The sequence below is a fragment of the Littorina saxatilis genome, linkage group LG7 (assembly GCF_037325665.1).
Source record: "Littorina saxatilis isolate snail1 linkage group LG7, US_GU_Lsax_2.0, whole genome shotgun sequence".
NCBI lineage: Eukaryota > Metazoa > Mollusca > Gastropoda > Littorinimorpha > Littorinidae > Littorina > Littorina saxatilis.
Window position 1 is genome coordinate 8,700,925 of NC_090251.1, and position 15,502 is coordinate 8,716,426.

General features: G+C 40.6%; 1 protein-coding gene and 1 long non-coding RNA gene across 5 annotated transcripts in view; one reads left to right on the plus strand and one right to left on the minus strand.

Annotated features, from left to right (window-relative positions):
* Nucleotides 1-15,502, minus strand: part of LOC138970624 (uncharacterized) — a 425,184-nt gene that overhangs the window by 101,196 nt on the left and 308,486 nt on the right. For all 4 annotated transcript variants that reach the window (XM_070343089.1, XM_070343090.1, XM_070343088.1 and 1 more), the window contains one exon: nucleotides 14,431-14,514. In XM_070343089.1, the coding sequence (XP_070199190.1) occupies nucleotides 14,431-14,514 (84 nt within the window). The remainder of the gene's footprint in view (nucleotides 1-14,430; nucleotides 14,515-15,502) is intronic.
* Nucleotides 629-14,391, plus strand: LOC138970633 (uncharacterized). Its single transcript, XR_011457026.1, has 4 exons — nucleotides 629-1,003; nucleotides 1,494-1,567; nucleotides 2,502-2,627; nucleotides 3,169-14,391. It is a non-coding gene; the product is annotated as an uncharacterized lncRNA (long non-coding RNA).

A 15,502-nucleotide genomic window follows, 5' to 3' on the forward strand; every position in this document is an offset into this window, starting at 1 on the left:
ACACAGAAGCCGTATATATATATCTATATGTATACATATATAGAGATAGATGACAGTGTATTTTTCGCGTGGCTATAAATTGATTCGACCTTTGCACTTTTACAGTGAGGACAACTTACGGGTCCAAGGAAAGCGTTCTGGACACTGCGGTGACCTTCTAAAAATAGTAACAGAACGCCGGGAATATCCGAAGATGCCCCTAATACCGTACTGCACCATACGAAGGAAGGGAGGTAAACGCTGAAAACATGGAGAAGATAAGGAAGAGTTATGGAAGTTGATCCCCCAAAAAACACCAAAATCGGTTTGCGCTGCGCGCTGAGAGCACGTATTGAAATATCTCATCGACCAGATTTTGTGCAGGGTGTATCTGAATATGGACACCAAATTTGAAGCAGATCCATCGAGAACTTTGGCCGTGCATGGCGATCAATCACACACACACACACACACACACACACACACACACACACACACACACACACAGACAGACAGACAGACAGACACAAGTCGTATATATATATAGATTATATTCAGTCTGCATAAAGTGCAATTTTGTAGTCTTGCAGCCCTGAAGTTGCTTTTGCAAAGAAAGAGTGTAAAATGTTCCTGATAATCATGCATACATGTACAAAAATAAAGCGCATCAACAATCTGCGCTGGTGAGAGCAATAGCCGCGCTCTGGGAATCGCTGCGCTGCACAACGTGCCGCGCTCTGTGAATTGCCGCGCTGCGCTCTGTGAATCGCTTGCCTAAATTTAAATATTTTATTAAAAAAATACCGCATGGTTTTGCTTGACCAAATCATTTATCAGCTAACAATATGCTTTCATTTCAGTTGGACCTGACTTGAGCATGGTTCCGTTGTCTCCGCAACAACAGCTTGGTTGCTCAAGAATTGCAGGCATGTCCAGTTTGCAGCATGTGCAGGCTTACCCCGCTGAGTGTGAAGATCTGATGGCTGATCTAGACACAACATAAGCTGCTTGACACTATTCCAAGGTAAGCAAGAAGCTTTGAAAATAGTTACTTAGTAAGTGTACATTTTTGTGGGTGAACCATCAGTAACCGTTTGACACCCCCACCCACACACAAGCACGCACACAAACTTGGGTTTGTACTACAACTATTAGTATTAACTACTCTTCATACACGAGTTATGTAATTCATCAGAGGTTTGAAGTCATTATGGTTTTGCAAATTAGTAAGAGACTATGTGGGTGCATGGATTCAGTTATGCGCAATTAATACATGCAATACTCCTGCTGGTGAGTTCACAACAAACAGGTACTACATTAGAACTGATCTATGTTATTTGTTAATGAGGATGATTAATCGTAATCTCACTGTCAAACTGTCATGATACTATTGCCATTGACAGTGCTAGATCACTTCATAAAGTTATTTTAGTAAGTAATCATATGATATTGATAATTTTGATATAGTGATTTACTGACGGTGACAATGACATGTTATCTTCATACTATTCAAGGTACAAGATGCTAAAAGTGCAGATATCAAGGGCTTGGGATTTCGGCTCCTGGAGATGCTACTTGTAACTCTTTTGTGAGTACCGGTACATGTATACTGGGTGTTTTCTCAGTTTTTGTCCGCTGTCAGTGTGAGATTTATATTGTGGTACAGTGGAACCCCCCTGTTAAGACCCCCCAATTTAAGACTCCCTCCTTTTAAAGACCTTGTTTTCTCAGACTTTCTGTTCATAACCTCTGTAAAATTACCCCCCTTTTAAGACTCCCTCCTTTTTAAGACTGAATTTTCTCAGATTATTGGAGGTCTTAAAAGGGGTGTTCCACTGTATAACCTGTTTTTCTAGTTTCATGGTTTAGCCACGACTCACTTTGAATGAGGGTCATCTGCCAGGCATTTAGCTGATTATCTGATAGTGATAAGTGATATTTATTTATTTATTTATTTATTTTTTCATTTTTCATTACTTTATTGTCCCATTGCTGGGAAATTCGGGTCGCTTCCACCCAGTGGAAAGCTAGCGGCAACGGAGTCGCGCTACCCAGGTGCCTGCGTGTTTAGGTGTATTCAGCCACCTGCACTTATGGCAGAATGACCAAGATCTTTAACGTGCCATTGTGGTGACACGGGGGTGGGAGATGGATACCGTCTCTGGGTCTGCACATAAAGTTGACCCGTGTCCGTCCCGGCCCGGATTCGAACCAGCGACCTCTCGATCACAAGTCCAGTGCTCTACCACCTGAGCTAATTTGCTATTTATAAATTACAGTTGCAGTAAACTAACACTGTCGCACAAAGTTTGTGACTTTAAAAAAAGATTTGTTTGAAATCATGTGAGCTCTGTCCACTAGATGATGGAGAAGGGAATTTTTCCAGTTGAGTCTGCAACATGGATTTTTTTCTCTCTCAGGATAACAAATACAGTATGGAAGGAAAAATTTAGGGTTGGTGTGGCAATAACAATAAAGATATGTCATAGTGACTTGACTAATTGATTTGAATTCTGCTGCAGGTCAGTCGCCCCCCACCTCCTGCTCCTGACCTGGTTGCCTACTACAACTTCGAGGAAATACGACAGGACACCCTTCAGCTTGCTGCACCATGGTGTCTCTTGGAGAACAGCAAGGAACAGATACAGGTGGGGTCGGTTGGGATACCATAAACAGACTATTTTTGTTGTTGTTGGCCTTAGCACAGAGTCTGGGGATGTGAGATGTGCATGATGTGTTGTTTGAATCTGACAGTGATTGTATGAATTGTTGTCACGCGCTTTTAACTTCTGATAAGGCGCTTTATAAATGCCCGTTATTATTATTATTATTATTATAAATAGATACACACTTGTAAACTTATGTTAGTTTTCACACGTGAGCATGAAGGAATGTGCCTTTATGAGGAATGTATAGTGGCTTGCAATATTGAATTTGAGGGATGTTTGCAGTTATATAATATATTAGCTCAGTTTTCTTGAGGGTTCCGTGAGAACAGTGAAATTCTCCTTTGAGGACTGAAAAATATCTTGGATAAATGGTCTTAATTGGGGGGGGGGGGATTTAAAACATAAGTACATTCACATGTGTTTTTCATTTTCACTGTGTTAAGGTGGGGAGGTCCTTCTCTACTTCTTTCTTTGTTTTCCCATTGACATATTTTTGTTATTGTCTATATTTTTTACATAGGTTCACCATTAGCTGCTGTCCTCATCCCCAGCCGACTGTTTCCGCTGAAGCCGTGAAGGATACTTCTTCATGTAGGCGTGGACATCTTTTTCGTCGCCATGCAAGGCTTCCAGTACCATATAATTTTGTGAATACTCTGGGGACCTGTCATCGACTTTGGAAGGACGCTTTATTTTATAACACTTTGTACCCCATCTATGTTGACCAAGATTTTTTAAGCCGAGACCAGCTGTGCTGCAGCAGGTCACTCAGAATTGTAGAACTGTGTATCAACAGGCTAGAATGCTGGCGTTAGATCAACGTTACAGGAAGCGACTGAAGCTAACCGTCTAAGCAGGATGCGGATATGTGCCGAATGAGAACAGATGAAATGTACATAGTGACTGTGTGTACGGATATATATCCATACCTGGTCAGATAGAGCCATATGAGTGGGTACGGATACCCCCCGCGGGTTAGGGGGAGTCCCATATTGGTTGGGACGAGAAAGAATTTACCCGATGCTACCCAGCATGTCGTAAGAGGCGACTAAAGGTTCTGTTTCTCCTTTTACCCTTGTTAAGTGTTTCTTGTATAGAATATAGTCAATGTTTGTAAAGATTTTAGTCAAGCAGTATGTAAGGAATGTTAGGTCCTTTGTACTGGAAACTTGCATTCTCCCAGTAAGGTCATATACGTTGCAAGCCCCTGGAGCAATTTTTTGATTAGTGCTTTTGTGAACAAGAAACAATTAAACAAGTGGCTCTATCCCATCTCCCCCCTTTCCCCTATCCCATCTCCCCCCTTCCCCCGTCGCGATATAACCTTGAATGGTTGAAAACGACGTTAAACACCAAATAAAGAAAGAAAGAAATTGGGTACGGATATATCCGTACCTGGGAGACAAGGAGTTAAAGGTACTGAACTTGTCAAATCCAGGTGCACGGATCCCCTGGGGCTTTTAGTCATACCTCAGGCAGCTATCCGTTAGAAGAACTACCGAGTTTCATTGACTTGCACCCAAAGAGTCAAGAACTGCGATTTTTTTACGAATTAATTTCGGACTCTGTCCCGGCTGGTCTTGACCTATTTTTGGATCTAAATTTAGATCAGGTCATCACATCATGCACAAAAAGACACGTCACTAGTAGCAAACTATGTCAGACATCATCATGAGTTTGTGTAAGACAAAATGGAGGCCGGAATCACTCAGTTGAATCGAACTCTGACCAAACACCACGTAATAACTAGGTTAATTTATGCACTCGCGTGAACAAGCCAACTGTCGAGCTTCACAGATGTCGTCGTTGGGTAGTTTTGGTTTTGTTTTACTACCATAGGAGGATTTTTGAACTGTAAATGCACTCAGCTACAACAAAAACGCAAAACGAAGGCTGTGAGCTGCACTGTGCCTTGAAGACCACATCTGAACTGAGGATTTAGTCTCTCCATAATCAAACGCTGAAGAAGATTTCAGAATGAACTTTGTTAGATAAATTATCAATCAATATGAGGCTTATAGTTATATCACGCGTATTCCGTGGGTACAGTTCTAAGCGCAGGGAATTAAAAAAAAAAAATGTTATGCAATTTATATCGCGCACATATTCAAGGCGCAGGGATTTATTTATGTCGTGTGAGATGGAATTTTTTTACACAATACATCACGTATTCACATCGGCCAGCAGATCGCAGCCATTTCGGCGCATATCCTACTTTTCACGGCCTATTATTCCAAGTCACACGGATATTTGGTGGACATTTTTAGCTATGCCTATACAATTTTGCCAAGAAAGACCGTTTTGTCAATCGTGGGATCTTTAACGCGCACCCCCAATGTAGTGTACACGAAGGGACCTCGGTTTTTCGTCTCATCCGAAAGACTAGCACTTGAACCCACCACCTAGGTTAGGAAAGGGGGGAGAAAATAGCGGCCTGACCCAGGGTCGAACACGCAACCTCTCGATTCCGAGCGCAAGTGCGTTACCACTCGGCCACCCATGCCGGTTGTTATGATCGCCACATTTTAGGTCCCCCCCTCCCCCCCTTTTCAAACTTCCCCGCTTTTAAGACCTTACGTTTTTGGATTTTCTGTTCACAACCTGTTGTGCATTTACCTACATATTAAGCAGATTTCCTCCTTTTTAAGACCAGCTTTTTTTTTTATTCTTGGAGGCCTGTTTGGAGGGACACTGGATTTGTTTGTTCGAAATTCAGAATTCAAATAATTCTTCATCAACGAGACCCCCCGCGGGTTAGGGGGAGTCCCATATTGGTTGGGACAAGAAAGAATTTACCCGATGCTACCCAGCATGTCGTAAGAGGCGACTAACGGTTCTGTTTCTCCTTTTACCCTTGTTAAGTGTTTCTTGTATAGAATATAGTCAATGTTTGTAAAGATTTTAGTCAAGCAGTATGTAAGAAATGTTAAGTCTTTTGTACTGGAAACTTGCATTCTCCCAGTAAGGTCATATATTGTACTACGTTGCAAGCCCCTGGAGCAGTTTTTTGACTCACATGCGAAGCAAAAGTGAGTCTATGTACTCACCCGAGTCGTCCGTCCGTCCGTCCGGACGTCCGTCCGGAAAACTTTAACGTTGGATATTTCTTGGACACTATTCAGTCTATCAGTACCAAATTTGGCAAGATGGTGTATGATGACAAGGCCCCAAAAAACATACATAGCATCTTGACCTTGCTTTAAGGTCAAGGTCGCAGGGGCCATAAATGTTGCCTGAAAAACAGCTATTTTTCTCATTTTCCCCATTTTCTCTGAAGTTTTTGAGATTGAATACCTCACCTATATATGATATATAGGGCAAAGTAAGCCCCATCTTTTGATACCAGTTTGGTTTACCTTGCTTCAAGGTCAAGGTCACAGGAGCTCTTCAAAGTTGGATGGTATACATATTTTGAAGTGACCTTGACCCTGAACTATGGAAGATAACTGTTTCAAACTTAAAAATTATGTGGGGCACATGTTATGCTTTCATCATGAGACACATTTGGTCACATATGATCAAGGTCAAGGTCACTTCGACCCTTATGAAATGTGACCAATATAAGGTAGTGAACCACTAAAAGTGACCATATCTCATGGTAGAAAGAGCCAATAAGCACCATTGTACTTCCTGTGTCTTGAATTGTCACATGTATTTTGGTAGGAAAAATGTGTAAAGCAGTTCTTAGTGTATGATGTCATTGCTAGGTTTAGTTATTTGACCTTGACCTTGACCAGGGTCAAGGTCATGTAAAGGTCAAGGTCAAGCATGTGAGTCGTATGGGCTTTGCCCTTCTTGTTGATTAGTGCTTTTGTGAACAAGAAACAATTAACAAGTGGCTCTATCCCATCTGCCCCCTTTCCCCTATCCCATCTCCCCCTTTTCCCGTCGCGATATAACCTTGAATGGTTGAAAACGACGTTAAACAACAAATAAAGAAAGAAAAGAATTCATCAACGAGTGATTACTGCCTCACCATAGCAGTTGGGCCAGTCTTACTAACTCTTACTTTTATTAATGTGCCGTGATGCAAAGACGTTGAGCAGTTTTCAGATGTTTATGAATCTAGGGCTTTCAAAATTTACTGACATGTTGGACTCCATGACATCCAAACATGAAGTTCAGTTACCCCTTTTCAACTTTGAAGGTCACATTGTGGGCGAATTTTTAGCAAAAAGTTGAAACATTGGTATGACTGTTCTTACTCACAAGAGAAGTGATTTAGTTATTTACTGATTTTCATTTTGTGTGGCCTTCTTTCACTCATTTAAGGGGAGGTGGGCCAGTGCACTACCTTTTTTTTATTTTGAATGTTTTATTGTGTCTGAATGTTATTTTATGAAAGAAATGAACAAATGATGACAAAGAATAGTCACTTTTTGTATTTTTGGTTGCTGGTTTTTGTTTTACGCGACAAAAACAGTCAAAATACAGACAAAAGTGGAGTACAGGAGATACACGGATTTTCATCAGATGTGATTGTCACACTTCTAATTATTGTTTTATTTTATCCTTCTGGGTATGCTCTAGGGGATTACGAAGCAGATCTTGTTTATTATATTTATATTTGGAGTTAGGAACACTTCTTTGTTACAACTGTCAAACTTTAGGGTAACGCTTGCGAAATTATTTTTTGAAATAATCTGGATATGACTATAATAAAATTTCAGCAAAATCCCTTCGTAATCCCCCAGAATATTATATTCTGCACAAACTACAAAAGAAAATATTGCTCTAGCTAAATTACAGCCAGAGAAATCGCGTAACCCAAGACGTAACCGTAGGCAAAATGGCTGAACTGAGAAAAACGACATTGAAGATTGAACACCACAGAAACACTATTGAAACAGACACACAAGGACAAAGCTGTGTTATGAATGAACAGCTTAGTTTATTTGAATTGCAAACTACTTAGCCTTTAGCACGCCAGCAGAGAATTTATGCGTCCATCCCTTCTTTCCCTCTGTCAACCAGCATGGGGATACTGCCCCAGCGCTAAACGTGTATCAATGACCCGATTCTCGTTTGTATTTGCATGCAAGAATAACGGTATTTTTAACGGTAACTTACTTGAGCCAGAACGAGACTTATTTCCTTCCGTTATCTCGTCGATTTGTTGGTTTCCTCGAAGTTTTCTGCTTTTGTTTTTACATCGATACAGTACTTTGGTGCTTCGACAAGCAAGATGGAGGATGATGAGTTTGAAACTTTCGTTTGAGTTGTTTTTTGACAACAAATCGTACGTGGAATCTGAACGATTTACTGAGGAAGCTCTTCGCAATGAACTGTGTATCGCGGTGAAGAAAATGACACAGTTCGTCAAGACAGTGACGGAATTTACGAAAGTGCAGATTGATACAAACAGTTGCTGATCCAGTTTCGTTCGGGAAATGGCAGGCCCAGCAAACATTACCGATAATCTGACTGATGTTGGATACTTTCTCCTGTTTTTGTGCGTAGCAAATGCTCAACTTGCTTGTCGAGGAGATACTGCACAGAAACTGACTCAAATTCAGCGCAAAGCAAGCCAGTGCTGAGACGTAAAAAGTGTGCTGCATGGCGTGTTCGGAAATGGCGACCTGTGGATCTGCGTGGAGATCAAAGCTTTCCTCTGTATCGGAAACACCGACAGAATCCAAACTTTGGCCTAGTACCAGCGGAACTACTTGTTGTTGCTAACCGAACTAATAAAGACATTGTCCTCTTTCTTATTTCGAGCCATTGTTATCGTATCAAAGGTTGTTTCTCAAGGAAAAATTCGCTTTCGGTTGTCACCGATCGTTTGATGTGTAACCAGGATGTTGTAAAACCGAGTGAACTTCGGGTGTTCCCGTCATGGCCGAGAGTCTCTTCGGTAGTTTCCGTATGCAAAATTCGTAAGCTGAGCATGCGCACTCACAAAGTAAACTGGTTCCCGATTTCGGTTTATGAAACGAACCAATGGATGTCGAATACCTTCCAAATAAGGACATTTCCGTTCGATTACGATTGCTGCCTTTGCAACGGACAAGTGGCTGAGTGAATGGAACATTCATCAAAACACTGATGTCATGTTATAGGTCAAGAGCTGCTGCGCAGTTTCGTATGTCGTGAATGCACTGTTTTGCTGAGGACAAAGCTGTAACTAGCCTTTGAAATGAGACATTTTTTGGCGGGGGAATATCGACTACAGAAGACAATCAATGCCACACATGTTCACATTTTGTCTTTATTGACAGATAAATAGGACACTTTTGACAAAAACACCGACACACATGGATGATAGGTATGTTATGGAAACATAATCTGCTAAAATACCCAAAACAGTGTTTTGAACGATTTGGTCAATTTTGCACTGGCCCACCTGCCCTTAAGTTGTGTGTTGACGAACAGGAAAGGCTAGTTATCTCCCCTGTGTTTCCGATAACGTTTGTAAAAAGCTACAGATGTAAATAATTTGATGTAAAGAATAATCCTATAAAGTTTGAATCAAATCCGATGAATAGTTTCAGAGATATGATATTTCAATTTTTTTCCTTCAAGACATACCTGTGACCTTGAAAAAGGTCAAAGGTCACCAAAGCAGACGTCAAAGTGTAGAGGTCACTGGGAGTCACGTTCACATAAAATTTGAGCCCGGTCACTTTTATAGTTTCCGAGAAAAGCCCAACGTTAAGTTGTGTGTTGCCGAACAGAAAAGGCTAGTTATCTCCCTTGTTTTTCTGATAACGTTCGTAAAAGGCTACAGATGTAAATACTTTGATGTAAAGAATAATCCTACAAAGTTTCAATCACATCCGATGAACTTTGTCAAAGATATAAAATGTCTAATTTTTCCTTTGACGCTGACCTGTGACCTTGAAAAAGGTCAAAGGTCAACGAAACCATCGTTAAAGTGTAGAGGTCATTGGAGGTCACGACTAAACAAAATATGAGCCCGATCGCTTTGATAGTTTCCGAGAAAAGTCCAACGTTAAGGTGGTGTCTACAGACTAACACTGACCGATTACATAGAGTCACTTTTTCTCAAGTGACTCAAAAATGGGAAAAATGTGAAAAATAGCTGTTTTTTAGGCAACATGTATGGCCCCTGCGACCTTGACCTTGAAGCAAGGTCAAGATGCTATGTATGTTTTTTGGGGCCTTGTCATCATACACCATCTTGCCAAATTTGGTACTGATAGACTGAATAGTGTCCAAGAAATATCCAACGTTAAAGTTTTCCGGACGGACGGACGGACGTCCGGACGGACGGACGGACGGACGGACGGACGACTCGGGTGAGTACATAGACTCACTTTTGCTTCGCATGTGAGTCAAAAATGTATCACTTGAAAACAGACACAGACACACACACACACACACACACACACACACACACACACACACACACACACACACACACACACACACACACACACGCGCACACACACACACACACACACACACAGAGATGATCTTGTATTTTTTTTTATAACATCTCCTAACTAAACCATTGAAGAATAGGTGTCTGAACTTACTCAGAGATGAAGAGTTGACCTTCTGTTGTTACTGCTCAAGAGATTAGTACTGCTCAAGCTTGCCGCCTCGGGTTTTCCGTGTTCGGCCTGCGTTGAAGTTCCCCAAGCATCCTCTGTGTAAAGGGAAGTCTCTTTGTTACGTCTGTAGCTCCACTAGATATGATTGAGGCTTCGTGTAAAGTTCCTCTGCAATTTGCTGTTCCAGCACTTTCAGTCATCAATATAGAATACTCCACCTGCAAAAATCCCAATAAGACCCCTAATAGTTATGTGTAAAATAACTTCTGATTCATAATGTAGATTTACACCGGAGAGCCAAAATTGTGTGACTGGACAACTGATGGGTAAACCTGATGAAATATAATCTGTAATTGGTATCACTCGGAAATTGCTGCTTCCATATTTAGCTATGAATCTTCAAATTACAATTTTAAACTGATTTACCCTTCACCTTCGCTTCCAAAAATCACATCAATCTAAGAGAGGAAACATAAAATCACATATCTTGTTATTTGCTTCTGGCCGTTAGATCTGAATGCAGTATTACAACTGCACTAGGTGCACAGACTGAGTTTGAGATCTACTTCAACGAGTGAGCTGCCCTACCAACGCAGCCTCTCTCAAATATGCTGCTGCAGTGCTGAAGGGATTGGGATTAGCCTATCTATTCGAAAATTTGCTCACCTTCAAATGTGGACTCCGTTGCGTCTTCAGCAGAACTTAGTCAAACCATGGCTTATAAACTGTTTCGTGACGTTCAACAACAGGCTTTGAATTAGTTCATCGCGGCAGTGAACAAACAATTCTCTCATCTCTGCTCCTGGTTGAAACAAAACAACAACCCCTGACAAAACAGACTTTCCAGTTTTCGAAAACTATCCGAAGACTTGATGCACTGGCCGCACTGGCCAAATCAGTTATATATTTTCTCTGGCGAATCCATGATTTCCAACTCCATCACAAGGATGAGACTATCAAAAGGTATGTTTGTATCACATTATCTGGAAGTTGCAAGAAGAATCAATGAATAAGAAAGTTGGCGGTGAACAGACAGATCCACCGACGAACGCCGCTGACAACTTTTTAATTATGCCTGGTCACGGGGTCACTTCCGCAGGAAGCATGCGCAACCTGTCTGTCGTCTGCTGCAATCTCGGTTTTCTGTTAACTCCGCGACTTCCGTTCGGTTCAGAATCACGAAGAGGGTTATACCTTGTATTAGTAGTAGTCTTGAGAGCGCACAGGCCCCGCCCACTTTGATCCCGACCCGCTCGTGACGAGTGCCTGCGGCCCACTCTCTATCATGTCGGCCCTCTCTACATCATGTCTGGGTCATTCTGGGCTAGCTGATTTTGACCGGGAGGTCATTCTGGCTAGCCCAGAATGACACATCCCCGCAAACCTGTTGAGATACATAGATGCATACATATATGCATACATTTCGTCATCTGAAGTCCTAATGTACTTATTCTTGAAGTTAGAAGGGAAGCGTCGAAACTTTTTCTTTTTTTTAGAAAAAAAAGTTAAACAGGTTTTTATGGATTGATTTTTTTGTGTACTCATTCTTAAAGTTTGAAGGGGGGGGTCAAAACTGACTGGCCTAGTCAGTTTTGACCGGGGGTTATTCTGGGCTAGCTGATTTTGACCAGGAGGTCATTCTGGCCCAGAATGACACATCCCCCCAAACCTTAGATCTACGTACCGTACGTAGTTGTATACATATATGCATAAATATTGTTTCTAAAGGTCTTAATGTACTCATTCTTAAAGTTTGAAGGGGGGTCAAAATTGACTAAGTGGGGAGGGGGGGTCAAAACTGACTAGCCCAGAATGACCTCCCGGTCAAACTGGGCTGCTTCAAAATAGGCTGCTACACCGGAGTTTGTAACTTTGGTCGAAGTTTTGATGAAAGATGCCAAGAGTTGTGTTAATTATGCAGGTTGGTTGTCTGAGTATTTTCCAGTGGAGTCTGGAATCCGTCAGGGATGTCCATTCTCGCCTTTACTCTTTAGCCTTTGTTTTGGCAATTGAGTTAGTAGCCATTAAGATTAGGCAGAATAAGAATGTTAAAGGTATTTCGAATCTGAATTGTTTAAATGATAGGTTTTGGGATGATATGTTAAAAATTGCTTTGTATGCTGACGATGTAACGTTATTTTTGAAAAGTGAAACGGATTTAAAACATGCCTTATTAATTGTTGATTCTTTTTACTACGTTTCCGGATTAAAGTTGAATTTGTCGAAATGTGAAGCCATGTGGCTAGGAACTCAAAAACATTGTCAAGACACCTTTTATAATTTCAATTGGAAGAAAACATTAAAGATTTTGGGAATTTATTTTTGTCTCTGACGTTGAGGAAAATTGGACAGAGCGAATTACGTCTGTTAAGCGCTTGATTTCGGCATGGGAGAAAAGAAATTTGAGTATCATGAGTAAAATTATTGTAATAAACATGTTTTTGATTTCCCTATTTGTTTATTCTATGCAGGCATTTGTGATCCCTGAAAAAGTATCAGCAGAAGTTAATAGACTGTTGTTTAGATTTGTGTGGAAAAGAAAGAAAATAATAAAAAAGCATTTGAAAAGGTTAAAAGGATAATATTGTGTAGTGATGTCGAAAATGGTGGTTTGAATATGATTGATTTGAAACACATGCAGGCATCATTTTTATTACAATGGGCTGTCAGACTGACATCCCGCAAAGTCACGGATAAGTGGAAATGTGTTCCAAAGTCAGTGTTTTCAATGTACGGCTCAAATTGTGAATGTTTTTATTCAAATGTTCATTTTTGGAGACTAAATGGGAGTGAACTTGTCAAATCTAAATTTTGGAAAATTATTTTGAAAACCTGGCTTGATAACAACGTAGGCTTATACATGTATTGATGATAATTTATTTAATCCGCTTTTATGGAATAACCAATGTTTTGCTTATGCCGGAAATGTACAGTAACTGTATTTTGAAGATTGGGCGAGAAAGGGTCTCAATAGTGTACATGATGTCTTATACAGAAACGAATTTGTTTCCTATCAGTTCATTTGTGATGTTTTAGGAAAATCCCCACGGAGAATTTTGGAATATAACATGGTTCGTGCTGTTGTTCTGAATGTAATGCATAAGACGATGCACGGAAAGAAAGAAATTGATTTAACGGATATCCCCTCATATCGTGGTAAGAAAGTACACAGCGCACAACAGATTACAAAAGAATTAGTAAGTATGAAAGTTGTTGAACCGTGTGCACTTGGCTTTTGGAGGAGGACATTTAATTATGAAATTGATGAGAAAGATTGGCTGATTAGTTTTGAATCGGTTAAAGAAACAAGGTTGCGTGTATTACAATGGAAATTACTTCATAATATTTATCCCACAAACATTATGTTATGTAAAATGAAAGTTGTGGAGGACAATGTCTGTTCATATTGTAGTAATAGCGTTGATTATATAGAACACTTTTTTTCTCTTTTGCCCAGTGGTGATTGTGTTTTGGAAACAGATATACTTTTATATTTGGGTACATTTCGATAAACACACATAGTTAACAGTGCACGAAATTATGTTTGGTGTTAAAAATTGAACAATGCAAGCAACTCTGTTGAAAGAATTGAACCGTATAATTTTCGTTGCTAAAATGTGCATAAGTATTTATAAAAAGAAAAGGCTTCAATGCCTCTTTTTGTTTTATTCGAAAAGCAATTGCAGATCAGAAATATAAAATTATGATTTTTATTCCTCTTTTATTTTGATTTTTCTATTCTTATTTCTTTTCTTTTTTTCTCTTTCTCTTCTCAATTCTAGATACGGACCCAAAGTTACACCAAGATGTATATAGTGGATGTCATACTGTGTTTTGTGTGTGTGTATAATTATAATGATATGCATTTTAAATACATATTTCAACAGCATACACACATCTTTATTTATGACAGATTAATCTTAAGGAGGGGCTGTACATGAACACTGTTATGTCCATCGTTAGAATCATACATATTTGAGTGAAATGTGCAGATTTTGAGGGAACAAAAAAATCATTTTACTTTGAAAACGTTTGAAAAAAAAAGCAAGCAAAAAAAAACCGACAGTTTACAGTTCCGTTTACTCATAACTTTTTCCGCAGAATTGCTGTTCCACTTTGTTCGAGCGGGCTGTGCCTGAGTTTTTGTTAGTACTAGAATCTTCCAATTGCGTCCAGCGGACAAGACTGTTCAAGAAACGATGACAAGCACACACACACACACACAAAAAAACAAACAAACTTGGTGACGAATAAGGTTTACTCACGGCAAACCCCTAGCCAGTCGCAGAACCTTCCAACCTCGCAGGGTAAGAATGCGTTACGATCGCAAGTCCCTTGACTTTTGATTTCTGAAACGGAAACAGCAGTAAGTAAGACATGTAAAATTAGCGGAGATAAACGTTCCGACACGTGAAAACTCAAGTAAACTGCTTGAACAACAAGTAGTTCCGTGCATACTCAATGAAAGCAACTCACAGAAGCACGGTGTTCTCTCTGGAGTGAAGGTCAGCATAGTATTAGTATTTTACACATATTTCCATCTGTTGGCCTTTGTTTGTGATTATATCCCTGATGGTAGATTTGACACGGGTCGTATTGGTCCTTGTACCCTCGTAATGCCATTGTACACTCCCCAGATGTTTCCTGTTGCCTTCTTGATGTTCTGACTAAGCTCCGTCCTGTATAGCACTCGTTGGCCGGGTCTTTGCTCTTGCATTGCAGCCCTAACAATGTGCAGGTTCTCTTCGATGGGCAACCACTTATACTCCGCTATATGACAACATGCTTGGCTTCAATTAAAGGAGTCGCTTGTCTTCGAGGACTAGTCTTCTTCCAGAAGATCGTCAGACCTATGCGGTGCATTGTGTCATTGACTTTAGCAACATGGCGGGTTTAGTTCAATTTAACGGCAGCTCGTTCGAGCCCGTTGACATTTGAAGTGGTTTGAAACATGGCTGTGTCTGAGCTCCGCCATGCACTCCTTGTGATCTTTTTTGCTCTGCTCATGAAACACAACTTTGGCACTGCAACAGAAGGGTAACTACCTGGGAGCAAGATCCTACGGCAGTTCTTACAATCTTACTAGGATCCAAGCGAAGACGCGTGATGCTTCCATCAGGTACATGCAGTCTGACGATGATGCAGCAGATACGTCCCTTGTCTAGCGAGTCATTGATGGACCACTTCTCCAAGACTTGCAAGACAAACGTCCCACACCAGCAAAATATGCAGTCACTGATGGACCACTTCTCCAAGACTTGCAAGACAAACGTCCCACACCAGCAAAAGATGCAGTCACTGATGGACCACTTCTCCAAGACTTGCAAGACAAACGTC